This window comes from Phoca vitulina, unplaced genomic scaffold (assembly GCF_004348235.1).
Source record: "Phoca vitulina isolate PV1807 unplaced genomic scaffold, GSC_HSeal_1.0 scaffold10, whole genome shotgun sequence".
Classification (NCBI taxonomy): domain Eukaryota; kingdom Metazoa; phylum Chordata; class Mammalia; order Carnivora; family Phocidae; genus Phoca; species Phoca vitulina.
In genome coordinates, this window is record NW_022589713.1 from 18,432,054 (window position 1) to 18,446,008 (window position 13,955).

General features: G+C 34.8%; 1 protein-coding gene across 7 annotated transcripts in view; it reads left to right on the forward strand.

The window, feature by feature from the left end:
- The window catches only part of PIK3CB (phosphatidylinositol-4,5-bisphosphate 3-kinase catalytic subunit beta), a 199,595-nt gene that overhangs the window by 118,874 nt on the left and 66,766 nt on the right, over positions 1-13,955 (forward strand). For all 7 annotated transcript variants that reach the window (XM_032408604.1, XM_032408606.1, XM_032408602.1 and 4 more), the window contains 4 exons: positions 5,363-5,614; positions 6,956-7,052; positions 10,538-10,668; positions 13,320-13,370. In XM_032408604.1, coding sequence (XP_032264495.1) covers positions 5,363-5,614; positions 6,956-7,052; positions 10,538-10,668; positions 13,320-13,370 — 531 coding nt within the window. The remainder of the gene's footprint in view (positions 1-5,362; positions 5,615-6,955; positions 7,053-10,537; positions 10,669-13,319; positions 13,371-13,955) is intronic.

A 13,955-nucleotide genomic window follows, 5' to 3' on the forward strand; every position in this document is an offset into this window, starting at 1 on the left:
TCAGAGGTCAGATGGATTGTTTGCTTGAGGCATGTGGGCCTTGCCTCAGCAACACCTCTTAGTGTTTTTCCTCTCATTTGGATTCTTCACGTCTTGGAAAACAATTACTGATATCCCCTTTTAAGAAAATTGAAAAAACTGTACCTCCTTTGCTTATGATTCTCAAACCGTTGCCTGTAGCCCAGATAGCTCTTCAGTTCCAGACTCCTGTTTTCACATCCTCAGTACACATTTCTAAAGCCAACTTTATTTATTGTCCCCCAACTCACTCTTAACTCCTTTAACTACTTTTCCTCTTATATTTGGTAAAGCAGCTGGAGTCGCCACTCTCCCTTACCTACCATATTTAATCAGTTGATCACACACTGTTGATCCTACCTCATTGAAATACTTTACTATCCATTCTTTCCTCTTTGTCTTCCTGAACATTTCATAGTTCAAGCCTTTACTGTCTCTCCCCGAATTACAGCAACAGCCTCCCGCCACTGATCTCCTTGCCTCTGTTTTCATACCTTACCTTACACCCAGACTTTTACCTTACCTGAAAACAAAGTTGTCTTTCAGTAGTTTAAATTCTTTTTTTTTTTTAAAGATTTTATTTATTTATTTGACAGAGAGAGACAGCGAGAGAGGGAACACAAGCGGGGGAGTGGGAGAGAGGGAGAAGCAGGCTTCCCGCTGAGCAGGGAGCCCGATTCGGGGCTCGATCCCAGGACCCTGGGATCATGACCTAAGCCCAAGGCAGACGCTTAATGACTGAGCCACCCAGGTGCCCTCATCTTTAAAATATTTTAAAAATTATTATTCTAGAGAAAGTGCCACACAAAATAGCTGGATAATCTAAATTTAAGATCCTAAATACAGGCATAACACCAAATGCTCACAATCAATCCAAAACTCATTAAATTTAATGCAAGTATGAGTGAAAATGAAAATCATTTTAAAAACAACCTTTCAGGGCGCCTGTGTGGCTCAGTCAATTGAGTGTGTCACTCTTGATTTCGGCTCAGGTTATGACCTCAGGGTCGTGGGATCTAGCCTTGCATTGAACTCCACACTCAGTGTGGAGTCTGCTTGAGATTCTCTCTCTCCCTCCCTCTGCCCCTCCCCCCCACTCGCATGTGCACACACACGAGTGCTCTCTCTCTCTCTCTCAAATAAAATCTTTCTTGAAAAAAAAAACCCATTCAGGGTTACCTGTTTTTAAACAGTGTCAAAATTTAAATAAGTAAGTAATAGACAATGTCAAGCAACTTTTAAGTCCATGTCTCTACACTACTTTAAATGCTATTTCCCTGTGTTCCCCTAAATAAAGCAAAATGTCTGGGGATTCATTTTTACTCTGTAAAGAATATAACAGTAATTATAAAGAAGGAATTATACAACAACACTTTTACGAAATCTTTGCATTTTCCTTTATGCTGTACTCAAAGTATCTAAACTATGAGACACTTACTATACTAGTATTTTTAATAGCCATGACAAATTAGGAATAACAATTATTCTATAAAGAAAACTGTAATTGCCTATAAGAACCAAATTATTTTCTCCTAAGCAATGAAGAAATGGCGCCATCATGAAATGCTCAATAAATGGCATTTAGTGTTAGTAAAATTATATAGGAAGTAGGAAGAGCACAAAATCCAGATTTCGAAGTTTTCTTTTCCTCCCTAATATACCTCAGGAAGATTGAGCACCAGTTTATAAACAAACTGTGAATGGTAATTTTAGCTTATCAGGAGGTTAGGAAAGGTTCCACCACTATCACACCAGTCATTATCTTAAAAGGAGTTCAACAGGAGGAAAGGAAAGGAGTGCCTACTGCCTGGGCAAAGACAAACTCCCCTGGCATGCCTTAAGAACTGAAAAAAAACCACTGTGGCACAGCTAGAGGCAGATGGGGGCCACGCTGGTGGCTGGGTTGGAAAGGTGCGCAGCAAAGTCATTGCCAATTAAGACTACTAAAGAGGAATAGAATTTAAACCATTGAGGGGTGCCTGGGTGGCTCGGTGGGAAGCCTGCTTCTCCCTCTCCCACTCCCCCTGCTTGTGTTCCCTCTCTCACTGTGTCTCTCTCTGTCAAATAAATAAATAAAATCTTAAAAAAATATATTTTAAAGCTAACATTATAAAATATAATCCAAGATCACTTAAGAGAATGATAAATCACCAATATTCTTGCTATCCTACCATAACTAGTTTTATTTGTATTCATTTCTTTGCACCATCAAAATGTGAATATGCTTTTAGTGCATATGTATTGTCTTTTTTTATTTTATTTTTCATTTAAGAGTACATTATAGGGGTGCCTGGCTGGCTCAGTTGGTAGAGCATGTAACTCTTGATCTCAAGGTTGTGAGTTCAAGCCCCACATTGAGCATAGAGCCTACTTAAAAAAAATAAATCAATATATTAAAAAATTTTTTTTAAATAATAAGATTACATCATAAACCAGTTTCCCCTTGTATTACAATATAGGTTTGATTATGGATTGAAAGTAAGAAACATGAGTGTCTAAGTAGATGCTGGCACCATTCTCATTATGATTAGTTAGGTTCTAAAGAAGATTTTTGTTTGAGTTTGACATGGGAGAGAAATGCAAAGGTTTTATAGCCTGCTGGGGAGGGGGTTTTTCCAATTCAGAGAAGCAAAGGAGCAAGGTCTAAGTACTTGGGAAATTGGAGCAAGATGGAACTAGAGGTTTTGAGTAGGAGGAATAATCCCTTTTCTGTGAAGTTGAAGGGAATCAGGTGTGTGTTCAGATAAAAATTCTTGGTGGCCTGAGAATTTACTGCAAGTGCTTTTAGCAATTTTTTATAATCCCTATTACTTTAATCTTTACTTATCAGATGGATTACTATGTAATAATAATCCATCTGTATTTGGAATAAATAATTTTCTTCTCTTTAGCTTGAAATTTTTTTTAAAGGAAAAATTCAAACATACGCAAAAGTAGAGAGAATAGTGTAATAAACTTCCGTGAACCCAACACCCAGCTTCAGTAGTTATTCTGATAGCTTTTTAATAGTTTTTCTTTTTAATTAGATTTTTAGTGATTTAAACATATCTAACCCTTTAATCTGCGTTTATTTTTATTTTAAGATTTTATTTATTTTGAGAGAGAGAGTGTGTGGGCGAGCAGGAGGGAGGGGCAGAGGTAGAAGGAGAGAGAGAATCTTAAGCAGACCCCACACTGAGCCCAGGTCATGGTCTCGGGGTTGTGAGATTGGCCCCACATCAGGCTCCGAGCCATCCAGGCACCCCAATCTGTGTTTATTTTGCAGGAGTTAGATAAATGAATACTGTTGGTTAAAGTAAGCCATTCTTGCCCTGTTACATTATGAAATGTGTAGTCTACTAACCTATAGTTTTAGTTATGCAATTATAACATAATTTTAATAGCTTTTAAAATAATTCTAATATAAATATTTATAATTTTAAAAATTGATGGTATTACTTAAAATTTTGTATTTCTATTTAAATATGTTTCTATTTTTAGATAGAATGGGTATTCTTTTTTTTTTTTTTTGTAATTTTTTTTTTTTTTTTAAAGATTTTATTTATTCATTTGAGACACAGAGATACAGAGAGAGAGAGCATGAGCAGGGAGAGAGGCAGAGGGAGAAGGAGAAGCAGGCTCCCTGCTGAGCCAGGAGCCCGATGTGGGGCTCGATCCCAGGACCCTGGAATCATGACCTGAGCCGAGGGCAGATGCTTAACCATCTGAGCCACCCAGGCGCCCCTAGATAGAATGGGTATTCTTGATACTCCTTTTCAAAACAAGGATAGTAACTCTTCTGATAAGTCAATTTTTATTGATAAGCCCATTTTAAATTAAAGATGAACCTATATATTCACATTTTTCATTTATTCAGTAAACAGTAAATTGAGTACTATAGTATGCTAATATCACATTTGAATAAATCAATATAAAAACATTTGACCATAAAGTATTTCATTAAGTCAGTCTCTGTTTTGGTATTGTTTTTAGTTCTACTTTCACCACTCACTTTTTAACTTATTAGTCAACCAGTTGTACTGATGTATAGTTGACACACAGTGTTAAATTAATTTCAGGTGTACAGCATAGTAATTGTACAACTCCATGCATTGTGCTATGCTCACTACAAGTGTAGCTACTATATGTTACCATACAACACTGTTACAGTACCATTGATTATATTCCCTATGCTGTACCTTTCATCCCTGTGACTTGTTCATTCCGTAACTGGAAACCTGTACCTCCGCCCCTTCACCCATTTGCCCATCCCCTTCCCCTATCCCCTCTAGCTACCATCAGTTTTTCTCTATATTTATGGGTCTTTTCCTGCTTTGTTTGTTTTTAGATTTCATAGATAAGTGAAATCATGTGGAATTTGTCTTTCTGACTTATTTCACCTAGCGTAATACTGCTTTGATTACTTCAGTTTTGTAGTGTATCTTGAAATCTGGGATTGTGATGCCTCCAGTTTTGTTCTTTCTCAAGGTTGCTTTGGCTATTTGGGAGTCTTTTGTGATTCCATATACACTTTAGGATTATTTGTTCTAGTTCTGTACTACTCACTTTTAAGTTTAGAGATAATTGGGTTATGTCATTTAAAAAACTATATAAATGAGTAAAATTTTCTTGGACATTGCACATATGTCCTGCATCACTCTGGACCTGTGTCTTTAGGAAAAAATGAAAAACAATGATGTGTAGGATAGTTGTAAATATGGATAGAATATCTTTAAGAAGGTGGCCTAGGTGACTCAGTTGGTTAAGCCACTGCCTTCGGCTCAGGTCATGATCCTGGAGTCCCAGGATCAAGTTCCGCATCAGGCTCCCTACTCAGCGGGGAGTCTGCTTCTCCCTCTGACCCTCCCCCCTCTCATGCTCTCTCTCTCATGCTCTCTCTCTCAAATAAATAAGTAAAATATTAAAAAAAAAAAAAAGAAGGTGGCTCTTGTAACGACCAGTTTGTACATTATTTAGAATTAGAAAGAGACTTTGGAGACATTTTCTCCATCACTTACTTTCCAATTATACAGAAGAATAAGACAAGACCCCAAGTAAATGCAGTCAGTGGAGGTGAGCATATGATAATAGTTTTTATACTTATGGTCTTGGTTTCTATTGATCTGTTTATACCATTGAGACATACTGCATTTTTTAGTTGGTTTACCTACTAAGTGAAAGATAGATTAAAATAAAGTTCAGTGAATTATATACTGATTACTTACAGCCTGATGGTTCTATGGAGAAAGTTTTTCCTAGAGTTGGTGTGCTGCTTCTCCCAGTACATGTTTGTTTTTCAGAGTAAAGGTGTTTCAGTGGTGCAGTATTCATAATTCTGTGTTTGTTTTTGTCTCCCTCATTACAGGTTCATGTCAGGGCTGGCCTTTTTCATGGTACTGAACTCCTCTGTAAAACCATCGTAAGCTCAGAGATATCAGGGAAAAATGATCACATTTGGAATGAACCACTGGAATTTGATATAAATACATGTGACCTTCCACGAATGGCTCGATTATGTTTTGCTGTTTATGCAGTTTTGGATAAAGTGAAAACGAAAAAGTCGACTAAAACTATTAATCCCTGTAAATATCAGACCATCCGGAAATCTGGGAAAGTGGTAATTATACACTACTGAAAAATTTTTACAATGGAATAATTTTAAGACTCTTTGAAATAATTGAGTAACGTGAAATTATAGCATATAACTTTGGTCCCTATGAAGTGATTTTAAAAAGATGATAAATCTTCATTTTTATCTCCTGCTCATTTATTTCTCTTTTGGCAGATTATTTTAGCAAATATCATACTATAAGTGTTCCATTATAAATATAATACTTTAGAAAATATAGATAAAAAAGAATGAAAAGATTAAGAAAATTATATTTCCACAGTACCTTAATTGAAATTCTGTGTGCCACATATGCTTGAACATTCAGAATTTTGTGAGTTTTAGAAAGATCATATGACATACTTTACTCAGCACACCTGTGGGCCTGGGGCACAAATCTGTAATAAAACACATCACTAGCAGTGAATATGAATATTCACATTAAATGAGACAAATGCAGAATATCAGTTAACTTCATGCCATTTCTGGCCATGTTTTGCTGTCATATGAATTATGAATAAACTTTTAGTTTTCAGTTTCTTAGATTTTGAAATTATGGAAAAAGGATGGTGTACCTGTTCTCATATTCTCATCTTCCATTTCATATTTTTAGTCCTGTCTTTTTTTCATTTTCCTTTAAGTTTATGAAAAGTTGTTTTGGAGGGATGGGGACATGAATTTTATATGTTTAAAAAAAACCTGGTTACTATATTTATGTACATGAATTTGTGTCCTTTATTCTTTAATGTAAGAATTAAGCAGGTTTTTCCTCTGGTTATTATCATACAGTTTTTAAAAAATAAATTTTAGGGTGTAAAAGTCACAGACGAGGTACTTCCTTAGTACTTTTTCTTACACAGATAAAGAATTTTACTCAAAGTATTTGACTATAAGGTTTTTTGATACACTGTGACCAAGTTAATTGGTCTAGGTGTCTATGCTTCCTTCTAAGAAGTATAAATAAATTCTACAATGCCTGCAGACATTGCCTTCTCCTACATTAAGGTTTACTGTGGCTTAAAGCTCATAAAACTTATAACCTAACATATCACACGTATTTTCTTGAATCATTAAAAATTCCTCATCATTTATAATGTTTATACAATAAATAATGTTTTTTGGATACATTATTTCATGATGAGACATTAATTGGCTTTCAGAGTTTTCTTGAACCATTGTAAAGATCTTGAACATTTTTCCTTGTATATCTTGTTTTATTTTGGATATTTTGGAAATCATCTGGAACTCTAGAAATTTCTCCATCTAAATGTTTGAAACAAAGGGCAAGTACATGTTTACATGCTAAAGTTCTTTTTCAGCATATTTATGCAGTGGTATCTTTTTCAACAGCATTATCCTGTAGCCTGGGTAAATACGATGGTTTTTGACTTTAAAGGACAGTTGAGATCTGGAGACATAATATTGCACAGCTGGTCTTCATTTCCTGGTAAGACTTATATCCTAATCCTTAAAGAGTAACTTTTGGCATGTGGACTAGTTAATGTTTCTTTATGACTCACTATTCTTTCAGTTTAGTAAAGAAGCATCTTTTCGTATCTTTATTATTTATTCTAAAACAGATTCCCACAGATTGTTTTAATGTATTTAAAAAGTGATTTGTATCTGAATATATTTGTTATCTCGGTGAATATGTTCTTGCTTTAAAAGTTTTATTTTTATAGATTTTGGAGAAATTCTCCTAAGGAACAGTGTCTTCTTTATAACAACCCTTTTGCTTGTAGTTGTACTAAATTTCTACACTAATAGAAGGAATATTCACTAGTATGGGAAGAATAGTAAAAACACAGTAAGTAAGTGTTTAGTTGGCTTTAACCTGAAATTTGAGCTAAGAGGAGCACCTTCCATATGCCTATATTTCTGAAATGTTATTCAGAGCACCCCAAGAAGGTAGATAGTTTTATCTCCATTATCTCCATTTTATCTCCATTTACATACCTCCATTTTACAGATGAGAAAAGTGAACCTTAGAGATAAGTTAGTTAAGTCTTACAAATTGGTTCAAAAGTAGGATTTGTACAAAAGACTCCTTGATTCTTTCCATTATTCTATACTGCTTTTCCCGAGTGTTTGAAATTTTTAGTGTAAACTTTGCATTATAATAGTGGTTTTCTTTTTTTCCCCCCTGCCTTCATAGTTCTTTAATATAATTAATAAAATTGTGAACTTACTTGCATTTTAAAAGTATTTGTGGGTGACAGACATTTGAAAATACTCATTTATTAGTAGTTGACATCTGAGAAATTGGCTTTAGATAATCAGTTATTCACAGACATATTTAAAACTCATGTTCTAATATTTTATGTATGTATATATTCTTCAGTTTCTACCCTTTCCTCCATATACCTGAAATAGTTTTTACTAATCATGTTTTCCCCCAAATATAGGAGAGTAGTGTGCATTTACACATTTTTAAAGATTTTATTTATTTATTTGACAGAGAGATACAGCGAGAGAGGGAACACAAGCAGGGGGAGTGGGAGAGGGAGAACAGGCCTCCCACTGAGCAGGGAGCCCAATGCGGGGCTCAATCCCAGGACCCTGGGATCATGACCTGAGCTGAAGACAGACGCTTAATGACTGAGCCACCCAGGCGCCCCCATTTATACATTTCTTAAGAGTAACTATGAGCTTCATAGTTAGAGTAAAAATTATGCATTTCAGCAGTTAACACTGTTTTGAAAATTTTAATTTAGACTCACACATGTTCTCCAGAATCACCAAGCAACTTGACTGGTATTTTTAGCAAAATAAGACAATTTTGGGCACTATTAACTTGGCATGCCATGAGCCTGACTTCATCTCTAACAAAATGTAATATGAAAAATAATAAATGAACACATTTGCTATACATGTATCAGCTCTAGAATTGTCACCTTATCCCAGTAGGAGTGAAGCTGAAACAAAGGAACTTCAAATAATCTATTGTCTCGAGTCCCTCGGCCATCATTAAATGGTATATAATCACATTGCTGGTTGCTTTTGTATCTTCCAGATTTCTTCGTGTATACACTAGGAAATACAAATGTAGATTTCTATTTTTCTTCCTATTAAAGTAGCATTCTGTGCAGTGTTCTCCTTTTCGCCCTTTTAACTTAGTATCTATATAGAGTACTGCTGCTGTTCTTAAAGCAGACTTACCTTTTGATAATTTAAGCAGTGTTACAATCAATAATCTTGCTTATGTGCAGGTATATATCTAAGATAAATTCATAGAGGTGGGTCTATTGAGTTAAAGAATAAATACATTTGTTATTGTACACCTGAAGCTGATATAACACTCTATGTTAACTAACTGGAATTAAAATAAAAACTTAAAAAAAAATAAAAACTTGGAATTTTAAAATGAAAAAAAGAATAAATACATTTGTAATTTTGATAGTCACAAATTGCTCTCCAGTAGAGGTTGTACCAATTTGTACTCTGTTTATAAAATATTTTAGTGTGCCTTTTTGTAATTACTTTTAAGCAAGGTTACCTCTCTATGTTTGGGGCTAATAAGAATACCAAAATGCTACACTTTATTTTTTTTTAATTTTTATTTTTTTAAAGATTTTATTTATTTATTTGACGGAGAGAGAGAGAAAGAGCAAGAGAGAGAACACAAGCAGGGGGAGTGGGAGAGGGAGAAGCAGGCTTCCAGTGGAGCAGGGAGCCCAATGCGGGGCTCAATCCCAGGATCCTGGGATCATGACCTGAGCCGAAGGCAGACGTTTAATGACTGAGCCACCTAGGCACCATACATTTTACTTTAGATAGATTGTGTATGATAGGACAAAGGAGTGTAATGCTACCAGATAGCATAAGTATAGGATTTTAATTTGCTGAGAAATCTATCTGCTTTAGAGGTGTATAAATGATGAGAATTGCTTCCTTCTGGGTGATAACAGAATCTGAAATTTGAGAGTATTAAACAACTCAAGCAAAGAATTGATCAACGAGCTGAAACTTGGAAATACTCTATAAAGATTTTCTAGCCGGGCTCCTGAGTGGCTCAAATAATTAGGTGTCTGCCTTCATTTCAGCTCAGGTCACTATCTCCAGGTCCTGGGACTCCCCCCCGCCCAGTTGGGCTTCCTGCTCAGCAGGGAGTTTGCCTTTCCCCCAGTTCGTGCTCTCTCTCTCTCAAATGAATAAATAAAATCTTTAAAAAAGTATTTTCTAGCATTGGTAAATAATTGAGTATGCATAATATCTGGACATTAGGCCTGGACACAGTGGATTTTTACTTCCTTAGGAGAGAACAACTGTGCTAAAAATCAGTATAAGGAAGGAGATAATAGTTTGGAGAGGAGAGACTTTAGTTTGTACTGCTAATTCTGTTCTCTTGAGTTTACTGTCTCTTCAACAGTTTACTTACCAGTGAAATGAAAAAGTTTTATGAGAACAATGAAATCTAAGGTTCCCATGCCCAATTCTGTGAATGGACCATGGTGGAGCAGAGGGAGTGCCTTAAAGAAATAAGCAGTTCATTCGGTTAAAGGAGTACCACTGGAATGGAGTGTTGCAGAAACTACCAGAGAGCCCTTTAACTGTATCAGCAGTTTATGGGATAATTGAGGAGCATAAACATTAGATTTGTCCAAAAGAATGTTATTGATGACTCTCAAAATAATAAGTTTGGGTACTGTGATGACCAGGGAAAATAAGGAATCCATATATGTGGTGAAGTAATAAAAAAATTCTTATTATGATGGAGAGCAATTCCAATTAAGTTTTTTTTTTTCAAGATTGAGGATACTTGTCAAATTTGCAGAAAGAGGTGAGGTAGGTATTTTTATAAACTTTCTCATTTTAGAGATGTCTGCCAAATTCCTTAGGTGACATACTTTTAAAATACTTTTCTCTTAAGGATTTATTTTAGTTTAGTTTTAAAAACATTTTTTAAGAATCAAAATTATTTGCATATTTTAGATGAACTTGAAGAAATGTTGAATCCAATGGGAACTGTTCAAACAAATCCATATACTGAAAATGCAACAGCTTTGCATATCAAATTCCCAGAGAATAAAAAACAACCTTATTATTATCCACCCTTCGATAAGGTAAGCTCATTATTTAAAGGACCACTATGCATGAAAATCACTGAATCATTAGTTCTTGGCTCTGCATGTTTATGGTTTAAGCTTTACATGTTTGTTTCTCTTCTAAACATCACATACATTGGCAGCTTGATTCAGTGGAAAGACCACTGAGCCTGGAGCCAACTAAACTTGTATTTAATCTTGGCTTTATCACTGACCAGGTGAGACATAATATCTCTGGAGGTCAGATTTCTCATTTATAAAATGAGGAAGTCATAATTGTTCTCTGAGGTTCTTTTGAATTTAAAACTGCTGTAAATGCATTCGTATAAGTCTGAGCATGTGAAATATACATTGAAGCTTGCCCAGCATGTTAGTTTAGGGATTAAAGACATAGTCACTGCTGTGTTAGAATTGGTATTCAAAGAACAAATGATTTATGTTGAATGTTACTATTAGTAGACTTCCTAAGGTACTGTTATTTGTGTAGAATCTATAGCAAGGACTTCCATTTCTAAACACATTTCTTTAGTATACAAACTGCTTATCTTGGGTATTGGGGGTATCTGGTGGAGTTGAAAATGGGGCTATGCTAATTTACATTCTGAGAGCTAAGCTGTCATATGTTTTATCTTAAGGTTTGGCATCTTTGTTTCAGGTATGATTGATGCGATTTTTATGAGAAAATCTTGGAGCAAATTCTCAGATAGTAACAAGTTTATTTCCTTAAATCTATGTGAGAATAAGCTTCCTTTAAAAATTGATATTATACTGAATAATATTCAAGTTAATCCACCTTTAAACTTATTTGTATCTTAAAATTCAGCATTACCAGACCTGTATATATTTTTAAAGTAATATGTAAATTAAATTTGTTACCTAATGTTTCTTCTTTAGTCTCATTTTAATTGAATTTTATCCACATATGATTTCTGATCAGTAATATACAGCCAAATTAAATTTTGTGGTTAGTGCAGTAGAAATCCCAAATATGTCAAGAACCGTATACCTTACCGTTGAGTAGAAAAAGGTACATTTTGAATCATCCATGCATTCATGCCATGGCTTTATTTCCTTAGGATAGCAATTTAATCAGAAGGCATAGCTACTTGTGATACATTTCATACTCCAAGCTATGACTATTTTTGTGTTCACTTATAGTATGTGTTCAACAATCAGTTATAGTTTCTTTTGGATCAAATGAGGTGCTTTTTGAAGCCTTTTTACAAATAGAATATCAATGCAAATACAAGTAGTTTAGAAGTCCAGTTCTTTAAAATGTTTTATTTCAGCATTGCTTAAGTCACTAAACTTTCCTTTTACCTTTGTAATCTCTTAGAGAGTCTGTCTTTGAAGATCAATTTGGGATAGAGGGTTTGTCTTTATTTTTTTTTTTTTATTTTTTTAAGATTTTATTTATTTGCGAGATAGACAATGAGAGACAGAGAGCATGAGAGGGAGGAGGGTCAGAGGGAGAAGCAGACTCCCCGCTGAGCAGGGAGCCCGATGTGGGACTCGATCCTGGGACTCCAGGATCATGACCTGAGCCGAAGGCAGTCGCTTAACCAACTGAGCCACCCAGGCGCCCGAGGGTTTGTCTTTAAATATGTATGAATATATTTATACTTACTGGGTTTTTAAAATTGTATAATTTATATGTGATCATTTAAAAAATCAAATAACACAGATAGAAAAAGTGAAAGTTCCCTGTATTCTTTTTATTTAATTTAATGATTTTTGTTGTGATCACTTATGTATATTTTGCTTTTCAAGACAATTTTATGGTTATTGATAATTTTACTAATTTTAATAACTCATTTTGTCATTATAACAACCATATGAAATAGAATAGGAGTTATCACTATACATTTGAGGATACAGTTAAATTATTCATTTAGGATTATGTACTTCAGTAACTGGATATAAATCTTCAGATTCTTTTTTTTTTTTTCAGATTTTATTTATTTATTTGAGAGAGAGAGAATGAGAGAGAGAGCACGAGAGGGAAGAGGGTCAGAGGGAGAAGCAGACTCCCTGCTCAGCAGGGAGCCCGATGTGGGACTCGATCCCGGGACTCTAGGATCATGACCTGAGCCGAAGGCAGTTGCTTAACCAACTGAGCCACCCAGGCGCCCTAAATCTTCAGATTCTTTAACCACTGATTTTCCCATCTTTTCAAGAATCAGAGCCCGTTTTGAACTTAATGAATTCAAAAGATATTTTTAGACTATCTCTTGATATTCTACTTTTGTTAATTTAGAAAAACCAATGACAAATGACAAAAACTTACTTATTTAGTAACTCTTACATACCTTTGCATTTTCTTAATCAGAAAATATTTACCTGTATTTAGAATTCTTTCACATACCAAAGAAAAATTCTTTCACATACATGTTGAAGCCTTTGCTTATTTTATCTACAGACAATGCTAGTGCACCCAAGGAGTTACAGTCCCTTATAATAATACCATTGACTCTCAGTTGTCAGGAGTTTGAAGATTGGGAATCACCACATAATACCATTTTGCATTTAAGATTCATGTTTACATTATAAAGCATAGAAATGCCAGACCCTATATTGTTTCTTGTAGTCTAAGTACAGTTGTAATCATTTACAATTAAAATTTTACGAACACGAGTGCCAAAATTTAATTAAAAAAATTTTTTTAACAGATAATCGAGAAGGCAGCTGAGATTGCAAGCAGTGACAGTGCTAATGTATCAGTAAGTATCAAGGTTTTAAAATGGCCCTTATTATAACATTGTGCTCATTTTTAGTTACCTTCATCTGATTTATTCTGATGACTTACAGATGACTATACTCTTATGCAAGAATAGCCTGTGAGTGTATATGAATATGTACATACTAATGTTTTGTTGAATGTCAGCTGTTTGTAGGTGGTCTGTGTTCAGTGGTAAATCCTTTTCTGATATAAGCACAGGTTTAGCAGCTAATCTTTTTTTTTTTAATTTAATTAATTTATTTTTTAAAGTAGGCTCCACGCCCAACATGGGGCTTAAACTCAACAAACCGTGAGATCAAGAGTTGCGTGTGCTACTGACTGACCCCCAGTAGCTAGTCTTTAAGAGATGCTATGGCACGTCCTCATAGATAAACAATACTTTTGTTGTGAATATTATTCAGTTGAATGAAGAGTTTGTAATTTTCTTTATTTTTCACATGTAACAACAGATAAAATCAGGCCAGGATTTACAGTGTTGGGGAACCAGGTTTCTTCATCTTGGTGCTCTGTCATGTTAACATGTAGTTTCTATCTAGTGCTTCAGCTTCTCATAGTATGGTCCAGT